The sequence below is a fragment of the Ctenopharyngodon idella genome, chromosome 10 (assembly GCF_019924925.1).
Source record: "Ctenopharyngodon idella isolate HZGC_01 chromosome 10, HZGC01, whole genome shotgun sequence".
Lineage (NCBI taxonomy): Eukaryota > Metazoa > Chordata > Actinopteri > Cypriniformes > Xenocyprididae > Ctenopharyngodon > Ctenopharyngodon idella.
In genome coordinates this window covers 35,825,213-35,837,866 of record NC_067229.1, presented here as the reverse complement: position 1 = coordinate 35,837,866, position 12,654 = coordinate 35,825,213, and the positions used below count along the sequence as shown (strand labels likewise).

At 40.9% G+C, this 12,654-nt stretch overlaps 1 protein-coding gene across 4 annotated transcripts in view; it reads left to right on the top strand.

The window, feature by feature from the left end:
• The window catches only part of tiam1a (TIAM Rac1 associated GEF 1a), a 68,328-nt gene that overhangs the window by 34,687 nt on the left and 20,987 nt on the right, over window positions 1-12,654 (top strand). For 2 of the 4 annotated variants that reach the window (XM_051910907.1, XM_051910906.1), the window contains exons 3-13: window positions 126-1,068; window positions 1,815-2,295; window positions 3,021-3,193; window positions 3,680-3,904; window positions 4,848-5,033; window positions 6,618-6,764; window positions 7,029-7,103; window positions 9,024-9,194; window positions 11,002-11,106; window positions 11,852-11,933; window positions 12,021-12,107. In XM_051910907.1, the coding sequence (XP_051766867.1) occupies window positions 136-1,068; window positions 1,815-2,295; window positions 3,021-3,193; window positions 3,680-3,904; window positions 4,848-5,033; window positions 6,618-6,764; window positions 7,029-7,103; window positions 9,024-9,194; window positions 11,002-11,106; window positions 11,852-11,933; window positions 12,021-12,107 (2,665 nt within the window). In that variant the 5' untranslated portion in view covers window positions 126-135. Of the gene's footprint in view, window positions 1-125; window positions 1,069-1,814; window positions 2,296-3,020; window positions 3,194-3,679; window positions 3,905-4,847; window positions 5,034-6,617; window positions 6,765-7,028; window positions 7,104-7,676; window positions 7,693-9,023; window positions 9,195-11,001; window positions 11,107-11,851; window positions 11,934-12,020; window positions 12,108-12,654 lie in introns of those variants that run through there. The other 2 variants (XM_051910908.1, XM_051910909.1) reach the window with 2 other exon arrangements.

Genomic DNA, 12,654 nt, shown 5'->3' with positions numbered 1-12,654 from the left:
TAAAGCCCCAAATACCTGCAAATCTATCTTTGAAATGTCACACAGGCAAATACAGACATCTTGCTAGCACTTCATCAGTAGGTAATGACATGTCCTATATTTAATCCCTGTTGTGTCTTTCACAGACGTTAAACCATGGGAAATGTGGAGAGCCAAAATGGAGGCCACGCCTACTACAGTGAGGGGCAGGGCCACCTCTCACGAAAGCATATGACCCGATCACTTCGCATCTCTAACAAGCAGTCTCGAAGATCACGTCACGCCTCGTCCAGCAAGGCTGAACACCGCAACTCTGAGACCAGCACAAAATCTAGCAGCACACCTTCCATCCCACAGTCCTTAAGTGAAAATGGCCTGGAACCCTTCAATGAGACAGATGCTTTGGAGGGCTATGGGGGCACCATTTGGGTGGACCGGATGGCCATGAACTTGCGACCGATGTCTTTCCACGACAACATGGGTGATCCAACCACCACGCCTGGCTCTGAAGACGGAGTTGAGATGAACACAGTGGTAGGGGACGGTTGTGATGATGATGGACTTTTCACAGCTGAGGACACATACCTGCAGAGGACCAGAGATGGTCCTCGGGAAGGTGGCAGCTTCAAGAAGAAGCGCTCTAAATCTGCAGACATGTGGAGAGAGGATTCAATGGAGTTCTCCCTATCGGATCTAAGCCAAGAGCATCTGACAAGCACAGAGGAGATTATAGGGACAAATGAGGATGAGGACAAAGGCTTTGCCAACTGTGGAGGACGGCGTCGCACCTCCAGCCCGCGGACTCTCGAGTCTCACTCAGGAGAGAGAGCCAACTCTTTAGACGAACTTTGCACACAGAGGCTACCTCTTCTTCGTGGCTCCCACCATCACTATAATGGTCACAATCCCGAGAGGATGGAGGAAGGCGGAATGAATGGCGAGATCTTGACTCCTGCGGAGGAGGAAGGGAACGGATATGGAGCATACACTCTTCCTTGTCGTCGTTCTCACTGCCTGTCGGAAGGACTGTCCAATCATAAGGCTACCATCTGCTCACGTATGCAGGGGCGGCGTGCACAAACAACACATGTAAGTTACGCCTCCGACAAATGGTTTTTCACATCCTCTCAAAACAAAGACTGTTATGAATCATGTGCACTTTGCCTACTTCCAAGCCTCCCGAATAGTGTCATCCATTTATTAAGTGCATGACCCAAGAACTGGATAAAGAGCTTATGGGATTCTCTGAGGAAATTTTACATTTAAATCTCCATCTACTTTTAGGTCTAGTAAAATTTGTTAGATAAAAACACTCCAGGGTCTTTAAAACCAAATTCTGATTTTGACTTTGTGCATATTTGATGTGATCGGAACTGTCTTTGCTTGTCAAAGAGCTTCCAATTTTGAAAGGTCTCAGGGGACACTTCAAACACAATTTTCCCTGAGTCATGTTCAAGCCTTTGACAGCTACTTTAGACACCAGTGTTTTTGAAACATGATATTTCTCATGATCTACCCGCGAGGAACTGCAGTGTTTTTGTGTTGCAAAGGGAAGCTGCACCTTCTGCATGTCTTCCTCTTTCTGTTCCTCTTTCATGCGCAGGTAAACAAGTTGAGAACAAGTACAGATTAGTCTCTTCCTTTTGTGTCAGTCAAAAGAGGAAAGAAAGAAGAGCCATTTAGCAGCTCAATGGAAGTTAGTTTCCATTACATTGTCAAACTATTATTTGGGGTGAAATTCTGAGAAGGAATTCTTGTTTGGAGGATGTCCCATATGAAGTGCTGTCACTGTAGTGGGAGTGTCATCTATATTAACCTGTTCTGTTTGTGTAAAGGATATCACGGCTGGTGAGGGCAGCGAATATGGAGACAGTGGTATCGACGGTGGTGCAGCTGAAGTCGAGCACTCTTCGCGTCGTTGCAAGGCCATGTCTGCGTCCTTCTCCGTCTACTCCACTGCTAGCGGAAGCATCTTCGCGGGAAGCGACAGTGGCAGTAGCAGCGGAGGTGGAGGAGACCGTGAACGTCAAACAGGTGGAGATCAAGGCGTATATGAAAATTTCCGTCACGAGCTGGACTTGAACTCCAGACAGACGCGTGAATGCCTCGAGGAGGCCGGTTCGGCTGCCAGCGATGAAAGGAGCAGTGGAACGCTAAGCTCCGTTTACCCCTCAGACATTCTACTTAGCACGGTGCAGGGCACTGTGCGGAAGGCCGGCATACTGGCTGTAAAGAACTTCCTAGTGCACAAAAAGAATAAGAGGGTGGAGCCAGCAGCAAAAAGGAAGTGGAAGCAGTACTGGGTGTCACTTAAAGGTGAGATACAAGCTATGTTTGGAATAGCATATTGCTCTTACTATTTCTGCACTACAGTATATTGTGTGTATACTGTGCATTGTATACCTGGATGTCCTCCTACATTTGATCAAATGTACAGTATACAACAGAGCGCACTTCACTCGGTATTCTGTTTCACAATGCAAATCGTTCTACTTGATCTTTTGTTTTTAAACTCGTTGACGCTGCTCCAGTTAAAAAATATCATGCACCTGCTGTTTCACATCAGGCTTATTACACCAAACCCTAATACATTTATTTTTTAACTCTGAGCTTTTGATTCTGGCTGTTTGATGTTTGTACCTTTGCCACAACTATTCAATCACAATCTAATTTCATGTTCAGGGCCATTTCTTTCAGCAAATGCAATTGTAAAGGAACACAAAATAGTATCTGAGACATTACAGGTCATCCTTTGTGTCAGAAACATAATCAAGTCATCTGAAGAGTTTTCTACAAACTTTGTGCTATCTATTAAATCTAATGCAGCTTGTCCCATATGCTTCAAATATAATTATCACAGACAGCATCCTTTAGACAGCTGTTCATCCTCTTATGACAATTGTGGTGAACAAATACCCCATTCTGCTTCATGAAAAATGTTCATTTATTGATTTATTCTTGTAGATGAATCAAATCCTGAAACTTGTATTTCATTTCAAGTTACATAATTTCTGATCTTCCTTCTCACCTTTTTCTCCCAGGATGCACTCTGTTTTTCTATGAAACGGATGGGCGTTCAGGGATTGACCACAACAGCATTCACAAACATGCAGTCTGGGTGGAGAACAGCATTGTCCAGGCTGTACCAGAACATCCCAAGAAAGACTTTGTGTTTTGTCTGAGCAATGCACTGGGGGATGCCTTTCTCTTCCAGGTAAGTCTGAAAAATCTCAAAAGACTGATATTAATGTGATTCCAGTTACTCCTAAAATTTTGAATTATTCAGGCTAGCATTTAAAGCCCTTGGCGAGGTAGAGATAGAATTGTCCCACTTCAATACTCATGGTCCACTGTTTCATTCAAAACTGCTGAATGATATTTCTAAATCTCAGTGGCATTTTATTCCGTGACAGTTGACAGCATCCTACTTACCAGGTGACACTCTTAAAGGTTAAGTAGTCAGGTTTGACAGTCAAATCTATGTGACTGTTGTTTGGTTAATATTATTTTTTTTTAGTGCTGAAAGTATCTCGGTGTTGCTTTGGTGATAAAAAGATATTATGCCAATAATGATGTTAAACCTTATATATCTGGAGTGCCAATTTTTTAGATACTGTGCCTTAAGTTTTTCCTATTGTAGCCCAAATGCCAGTGGGCATCCTATAGTGAGGATGTAATGATCTGATCCACTTCATTTTAGACATCAGGTCAAACGGAGCTGGAAAACTGGATAACCGCAATCCACTCAGCCTGCGCCGCGGTTGTCGCCCGTCAGCACCACCGCGAGGACACGGTACGATTGCTGCGTTCTGAGATCAAGAAGCTTGAACAGAAGATTGACATGGATGAGAAAATGAAGAAGATGGGTGAAATGCAGCTCTCTGCCGTCACTGATGGGAAGAAAAGGAAGACTATCCTGGAGCAGGTATACATAGGCCACATATGCTAATTTTTTCTTTTCTGATGATTTTAAATTGTGCTTGTTATTGGAAAGTCGGTGGCATCTCTAGGATTTGGTTTAGGTACTGCTGAGTCCCATTTGCCAGTGGTTGCACAAAGAGATATTTCCAAACATTGGTTGAGCCAGTTAAAAAAAATGTTTAAACAATAAATAAAATTCAAGCTTCACCTTAAGACTTTTACTCCTGGTTTCACAGACACGGCTTAGATTAAGCCAGGAGAAGGCCTTACTTAAATTAGGATTATTTAAGTAGCTTTTATAAACATGGCTTAAAAAATACATTACTGGTGTGCAAAACAGTGGCATTGACATTTTAAGATATGTCAGTGCAAGTTGCTTTTAGTTAAGACAGCTCAAACATGCATTTTAGTCTGGGACTAGGCTTAAGCCTTGTCTGTGGAACCGGGCACTAACCTATTAACCTTAACTTACTCCGCTGAAATTATCCTTCAACAGTGCTTTACTTTGTCACACACAGATTGTGAGTTTTTGTGATGCTACTGTATATTTGTGCGAGTATATGTATGTTTTTTATGTGGCTTTGAAACGAATCTCTGACTGACATGTGATTCAATTGTACTTACATAAAAGATGAATGTGTAAATGCGTGTCTATTCACTTATTTGTGTGTGTGATGTACTTGTCTGTTGGTGTGGAGGTGGGCATACTCCTCCATGGTCTCTGAATAGACTCAGGTCATGCTGGCTTGGAGGAGGCCTGCTGACTAATGATTTATCCCAGCATCCTCCTCCAGTAAACAAAACCCTATTAAAAACACTGCCCACACTCTAATAGTCAGCAGCTTAAGGGCCCTCATCAGTGTGCGAATGCAGAAAATAAAAAGTGCAGAGCATTTTAAAGTACTAATAAAGAAGAAAAATTTAAATCTTTCTTTCTTTTTGTTCAGATATTCCTCTGGGAGCAGAATTTGGAGCAGTTTCATATGGACTTGTTCCGGTATCGCTGTTACCTGTCCAGCCTGCAGGGCGGCGAGCTTCCAAATCCAAAACGCCTACTTGCTGTTGCTTCCCGCCCCACCAAACTGTCCATGGGTCGTCTTGGCATTTTTTCAGTATCATCCTTTCATGCCCTGGTATGAAATACACACATATATACAAACCTCCACGCTCACAACACACTCTGTATCAGTGCATTATTCTCTCTTTCTCTGTTTCGCGCTCATCCTCTTCTCATTCACACGTTTAGTTAACATCCACTTCATTTTAATCCACTCCACAAGAGCCCAGTGATCTCTGAGCTGCCTGCCAGCCTGTTCTTGGCCTAAGTCCTAACAGAAACTGCATAACAAAACATGCTGTCATCATCGTGTTTTTGTCATTCCTGTGGTTCAGCAGAGAACGTACAGAATGGCGTAACATGCAGCTGGAGGACCGCAACTGTCACCTCAGAAGAGTCATAGAAACGCAACTCCCATTTCATTGCGTAACTCATTGAGTTCCTTGAAAACTAAAGCAAGTTTGACAGAAAATCGTTGACATTTTACGTAATGAAAAAGGGAGCAGTTTTCGTTAATAGCACCCAAGGGCTAGATCAATAACTGTCTTTGCGTACTATCCTTTTAGCTATTTTCCCACTTAAAAGCATGTTTTTAAAAGCATCATCTCTAACCACTGCCTTAAACCTTAAATGCCTCTATACAATTTCCTTTTTTGTTTCTTCTCTCTTCTAAAATATAAAACAAGCCACACGGTTTGGTCTTTAAACACTGTCACCTAAACTACCAAGGTTTTATTATTACTGAGGAAATCCTTTATGGTTTCTGTGGCACTAACATTTATTATCCCAGAAATGTCAGTGTGGTTTCGAGTCCGGGTGTGTGAACAGGACATCTCCACACCATGGCAGTTTATGTGTGTACTGCTTCTGAAATGAGTCATGGTGTCAGATTTTTTCCCATCACTGATCTTTATTTGAAGCCTAAAGGCAAAGGGATGTTTTTTTCCCCTCCCTTTCCTGAAAATTTCTCACAGTGTCACTGTGTTTGTAAAACCTCTAGGCAGAGTAAAGGCCTGTTCACACCAAGAATGATAAAATAGTTATTTTTATAAACTATAAAAATAACTATATTAGCATCAACACCAACAGATGTTAACATTCTATTCATTACAAGTAGTTACGTTGCCTGTCGCTTTAAATGCTCGATCTCTGTAAAGACGGGTGGATTCTGACTGGCTGTCAATGTTTTTATTGTTTATCAGCTAGAAAAAAAAAACATTCTGAAAGTGATTCCACCAATATTGTCCTCTGTGTCGTTATCATTATAATTGTGGTGTGGAGGTTGCTATTCTCATAGAATTAGACTGATTATTAAAACTTTACAGTTATAGTTATTGTTCTTGGTGTGAACGACCCTTAAGAGTTATTTCCTATAAATAAAACTGTTTTATGTGTTGCTTAAATGTTTGATACTAATTTTAGATCTCACTAATCATGGGATTGGTGAAACATTTAACCAATTCCACTTGCTCATTTACACAAAAGGAGACATTTTGAAAAATGATTATGCTGCATTTTCCCATACAATATTATTTTTGGGGTGATCTACCCCTTTAAAGATTTCTGCCATATTATTAAATGCTACATGGTTAAAATCGCATGTGCTTGATACTCTCTTAGATGTTTATTGCCTTTCTGTATGCGTGTTTGTGTTGCACAGGTGGCGGCGAGGACGGATGGGGGAATTCGGAGACGTACCCAAGCCCTGTCTCGTTCCTCCAGTAAACGAAAGAGCCGTTTCTCCTCTCTATGGGGTCTGGACACTACCTCAAAAAAGAAAACCAAAGGCAGACCCAGCATTAACCAGGTTCACATCTGTTACACATCTGCTACAGTCTGTTTATGACACATTTTACATGTGTTCAATAGAACGAATCACTGTTTATTTAGCATATAGCCTGCAAATGTAAGTTTGTATGTGATATAAGTGCATTAAAATACCTTCAAATGATCTCACATATTTATAGTGGAACCCAATTAAAGGTTCATGATCTCATCCTCCCTTGAATCATATATAACATGCTATTCCACAGATAATCGTCTCAACTAGTTGTTTTGTCTCAACCCTAAGGTGTTCGTAGACGGTGAAGAGTCAGTTAAGAGGAATCTCGAGCACATGTTTGAGGACACTGGAAAGGAGACACTGGTGAGGAGGACACTAATAATTCTCAGCATGCTTTACATAATTAAAACTGTCAAAGAGAATGCTGTCAAAGGCAGAATGCATAAAAACTGAGATGTTAATGCTGTGTGCATCTCCCAATGGGACCTGGAAAGAGCTAGAGAGAGTTAAGACACCCAAGCTGGGCTGTAGGGCCTCGGAGAGAAGCGGCTCCTCTCCCACCCGGCACGTCCATTAACAGCCAGGAGAGGACACAGATGGCGGGTGTTTTGGGAGGGGAGTGCGCGTGTGTGAGTTGAATGAGTGACAGAATGTTGGAGTGTTTAATGTATTGTCTGCATGTGTCTGCCAGTATGTGAGTGTGTTTAAGTCCCTCTGACCCATTTCCCGCTCTCCTTCACCATGTGTGGGCTTGCTGTCTCTCTATGATGGGGGACCACCATCGCAGCTACTCTGTGGGCAGATTGTTGAGGGGAAGGGGAGGGTGCTAGGCTGTCACCCGATAGTGTGGGATAAGCTATCTGAGCCAGGCAGCATGCCGTCACTGACAACAGGCCAGACCCGCTGACAGACCCAAGAGCCCCCAAAAGACCCACAATGCACATCCCAGCCGGTACACGTCAGCCCATCGATCACTCGCCAGACATCTAACAGCGCCGTTGTCAGACAGAGGCGCTGAGTATTGCACGGGGCTTGCCTTGCACATTGCTGTGCTTGGATGCCAAGTTAATTAGTATCAGATTAGATATCATCACATTGTCTGCTGCATCGATCCAGACAGCCCTGCTTAAGTGTGATAAGCCTGATTTGTGCAAATATAACCTGAAAACTGACACCTCAGTAAATCTACATTCAGAGGTTTTCTGATATTGTCTTGTGGTAATCACCTTTCTAATGCATTTTAGTATTCATCAACATGAAATTGAAACTGTTTACTTTTTTAATACACATTTCTGGTGTTATTGTGCACAAATTATCAGTAAAAATAAAAGAAAAAAATAGTTTTCTTCATCGCAGATTTTTCTGATCATTTAAGATGTGTAGGCTATTGGTTAATGTTAAAGGGATAGCTCACCCAAAAATGAAAATTATCCCACGATTTACTCACCCTCAAGACATCCTAGGTGTATATGACTATCTTCTTTCAGACGAACACAATCAGAGTTATATTATATCCTGGCTCTTCCAAGCTTTATAATGGTAGTGAATGGCACTCACGATTTTGAAGCCCAAAAAAGTTCATCCATCCATCATAAAAGTAATCCATACGGCTCCAGGGGGTTAATAGAGGCTTTCTGAAGTGAAGCGAGGGGGTTTTGTAAGAAAAATATCCATATTTAAAACTATAAACTAGCTTCTGACAGACGGCCGTGCACATCTGACATGACGTATGATGTAGGAATAGCGTAAACTTAGACTCCTCTCGCGGTTCAAACAAATTCTCGTTTTAGATTTCTAATTTGTGACCGGTGTTTTGTTTTGCTCTATCCTCTGTGCTTCCGCGTTCATCATTGCATCATGCTCTTCCGCCGTAACTCGATGCGTACGGCTGTGTGCTGGAAGCTAGTTATTATAGTTTATAAAGTTTTAAATATGGATATTTTTCTTACAAAAACCTATCGCTTCACTTCAGAAGGCCTTTATTAACCCCGTGGAGCTGTATAGATTACTTTTATGATGGATAGATGCACTTTTTTGGTCTTTAAAATCTCGCCCCCCATTCACTACCATTATAAAGCTTGGAAGACCTGATTGTGTTGGTCTGAAAGAAGATAGTCATATACACAATTTCTACAAAAATGTAAAATATAATTACAGATAGTTGAAATCAAGTCCTGTCCTACTTTTTTTTAGGATTGCACAATATGTCAGCAGACATTTTGGTATCAATAAAGTAAAATAGGTCATAACACATAACATATATATATAATTTGTTTTTGGCAGAAGCACCAAAAGGGTTCAGTGAAAAGTCTCCCCCAACACAAGACGGACAATGAAGTTTGGGTACCCGACTACCTCACGCCATCCTGGGTCTCTTTACCTGACGATCGGCCCGTGTTGGCTATCATACAACCGGGGGAGACAGCCATGGAGGCCCTGGAGGCACTGTGCCGGGTAAATGTCATGTGTACTCGCAAACAAAACTTTTCAAATCAAATAGATTAGCTTGAATCCTGTCAAACTGAAGTTTCCAGAGGCAGGTGACTAGATGCTGTGTCCTCATCTTACCCATTTTAACCATGCTTTCTTCTAACATAATTCCTTTCATAGTTTCATGTCGAACAGCAAGTTTCAATCTGTCGCATCAGCCTACATTATTGTGACAAGATTAGCATATATTGCCACACCTACTTAAACTTTCCCTCCAAAAAGATTATTTTGGTTTCCTCACAGAAATTGAATATATGATTATTGAAAAAGTAGTTCACACATTTTGAACCAATATAAAAATATTCATCAAAAAATCTGAAACCTATTGATTGGTGGTTGTTTGTCATCCTGCACGTGTCATCTTTTGTCATGAGGTGTTAGCTACAGATATGTCAGCTGTGACATTTGTTTCTTTCACAAACAAGATCACAGTTTCACTATGCCGTCATCTTGCAGCCCATCTGCAACAATGAAGAGGAAATGTAATACCTAAAACACACTTCAATATCATCAAAGCAGGTCTTATGGTTCATCCATGGTAAACATCTCAAGTAACACATTTCCTGAAAACACTTGCCCACCCCTCCTTTGATGCTGGAGTTGTTGAGAAAGTGCTAGAACTTTCCATTTCCCAAGGCAAACTGCTAAAGTGTTAGTGGATTATTTCTTCTTGCAGTTATCTTCCTGTTATCATTCTGCTGTAGTAGCTCTCTGCCTCTTTCCTTGTCCATTCTCAGCCTCTATCACCACAGAGTGTTCTAGAACGCTCTTATCCACACTTCTCGTAAATATGTCTTCAAACTTGAATGCCAGGGAAGCAATCACACTATAGTTACTCTGTCCAATTTTTAAATTTATTATTCATCTACATGCATCTTTTTAGACAGCAGAGTAGCATGAAACAAGAATTATAAACAAATTATCCTGCGATGGAGGAAAGTGGCCACACTAAATCCCAGAAATGGTTTTCTGTCAAGCCCTGAAATAAAATATTAACCAATTCACACTGGTGAACATAAAGTTAACATCCTCTGTCATGGACAATTTTTTAAAGCATTTTAAGAAGGTCGTAAGTAACAGCACAGATTAAATGCTGACTTTTATTGCTGAATGTAAATAGTTTCTCGATATTTATTTAGACTTCCTCATTTGTTAATCTTTTCTTTTTATACAGCTCTCTGGAATATGTTATTCTAATGGTCCTTTCACTTTTCAATAAGTGGGATAATGTACAGTCTTTTGCAGTTTATGTATTTATTATATATTTGTATTTAGTGTTACATAAATAATATAATATAATAAAAAATATTTTTCCTGTTTCTCCTCAAACTTCAGACTTTGACTATGATAGCATGTTATGAACCGATAAACAGCTGCAAATGCATGTCCTTTCTGGACCATTGGGACAAAGAGAACGTTTTTTGATGAGGTTATTGTGTTCAGTACTTCTATATGAAGGGCACAGGGGTCTGAACGAGGCTCATAACCTCAGATGTCTCTTGAGGGCTTGAGCCATGTTATCCATCCCCCATCTTTCCTGCTGAGTGATCACACAGACCATAGTGAGCCACCATATAAGGATTATTAATGTGCAATCCGTGCAGCCAATGCTCTATAAACACAATGCATAATTTTTTTTAACAGAATGCCAACTACTTAGTCTAAACAAGTTTCATTTTTACACAATTTTTATTTTTAGTGTAAAACAAGACACAAATACTAATACGAAAGTGATTACAACCATACAAACTTGTGTTTTTTCACTTCACAGGCTCACAAACTGGATCTTTCCAAGCACTATATACGGTTGAAGTTCCTCTTTGACAATCAGTTGCAGTTGTATGTCCCCAAACCCGAGGAGGACCTCTGTGACCTGGTGAGTCCAACGAAAAGAGCCTGTCAGCGGCCACAGCGTGTCCTGGACAGCTAAGAGCGTTTAGCGGTCACAGACACAGCGTGGGGTGAATTTATTAGACTGTGACGGGCTCTGCAATGTGCCGCAGATATTATAAAGTTTTGAAAAGTTCTGACTGTGATGTAGGTTAAAGCGAGTCTAAACTCTCCGAGAGCATTGAGGAGAGGCTGCTGCATATGTTATGAATTATGTAGAAGATGCATGTACTGCATAATGCACTCTGAATAGTTCTTCTATTCCCGTAGCTTAGCTGTGTGTGTGTGTGTGTGTGTGTGTGTGTGTGTGTGTGTGTGTGTGTGTGTGTGTGTGTGTGTGTGTGTTTGTGGAGTCTGGGGAAAACCACCTCTGCAAAGACTATGCAACCTCAAAAGCTAATTTACTTTGCTCTTTTTTTCATGGTTGTTCTTCTAAGATGACAAAGAATCTTTGTGTTTTCCATGTCTCCTCTCATCTTTTCACTTTCTCTCTGTAGAGACTTGACTTTCTCTTACTTTTATTCTCCCTGAAATGATCAAAGCCTCAGTTTTGTCTCAGGATCTCTTGAGAACGGGCTGAATTTTATTTAGCGTATCTACGCCATGAATTTCAGCAGACTAAGACATTTTCCATGATGTATATGAGCTCTTTCTGAAGTCGTACTGTAAATGAACTGTACATCCTAAGTGCGCAATATGATCAATGACTCTCTCTCTCTTCCTTTGTTCAGCTGTACAAAGAAATTGAAATTTGTGCCAAGACAACCAAAGTCATCCAGTTTGACAGAGATGAGTCCTGTGCCATAGGCTTCGGTAACAATGCTGTTCAGTTTATTTCTGTTTTTATTCCTGTTGTTTGTTCCTTTTTCAGTGATTTATCTCTCGTTCTATCTTTTCCAGGTTTCTCAGTGGTGGTAGTAGAGGAGGATGGAGCCCAGCAGCTTCATATCACTGATGTGAAAGCCGGAGGTCTGGCATTCGCCAAAGGTGTGTGATGAAACTCAGCAGATAGCTGTTCTTCATTACAGCCAAGCCATATACAGTGTTGGGAAACTGTAGCTTGACATAATTATAACATGTTATATAAAAATATTTTAAAATGTTATGTAATTATATTAGTATTTTATAAAATATTTTCACCTCACAGCTACCCACAACAGTCATTCTGCGACGGAATTAAACGCATCGTCTGATTGCTAAAAATAAGAATTTACTTCAAAGAGATTAGAATCTAGTCTGGAAATGGATTTCACTTTTGTTTATGGGATGCTTAATCATGAAAACTCTTAGATTATCTTACTGCCTCTATTTGGCAGCCGTTCCAGGTCCAAATCAAAACCTTATGCCGTCCTCCCCACTGTAAATGCCTCACCTGCAGTAGTCTGTAAAACTGCTGAGAAATTAGCAGGGGAATATGGAGGAGTCTGAACTGTGAGAACTGACCCAAATCTCCACTGGACTGGAGGAAAATCATTTAAAAAGCTTTCACATGAGCACAGGATTACTAAGAGGAGCAAATTAAAACCATTACACA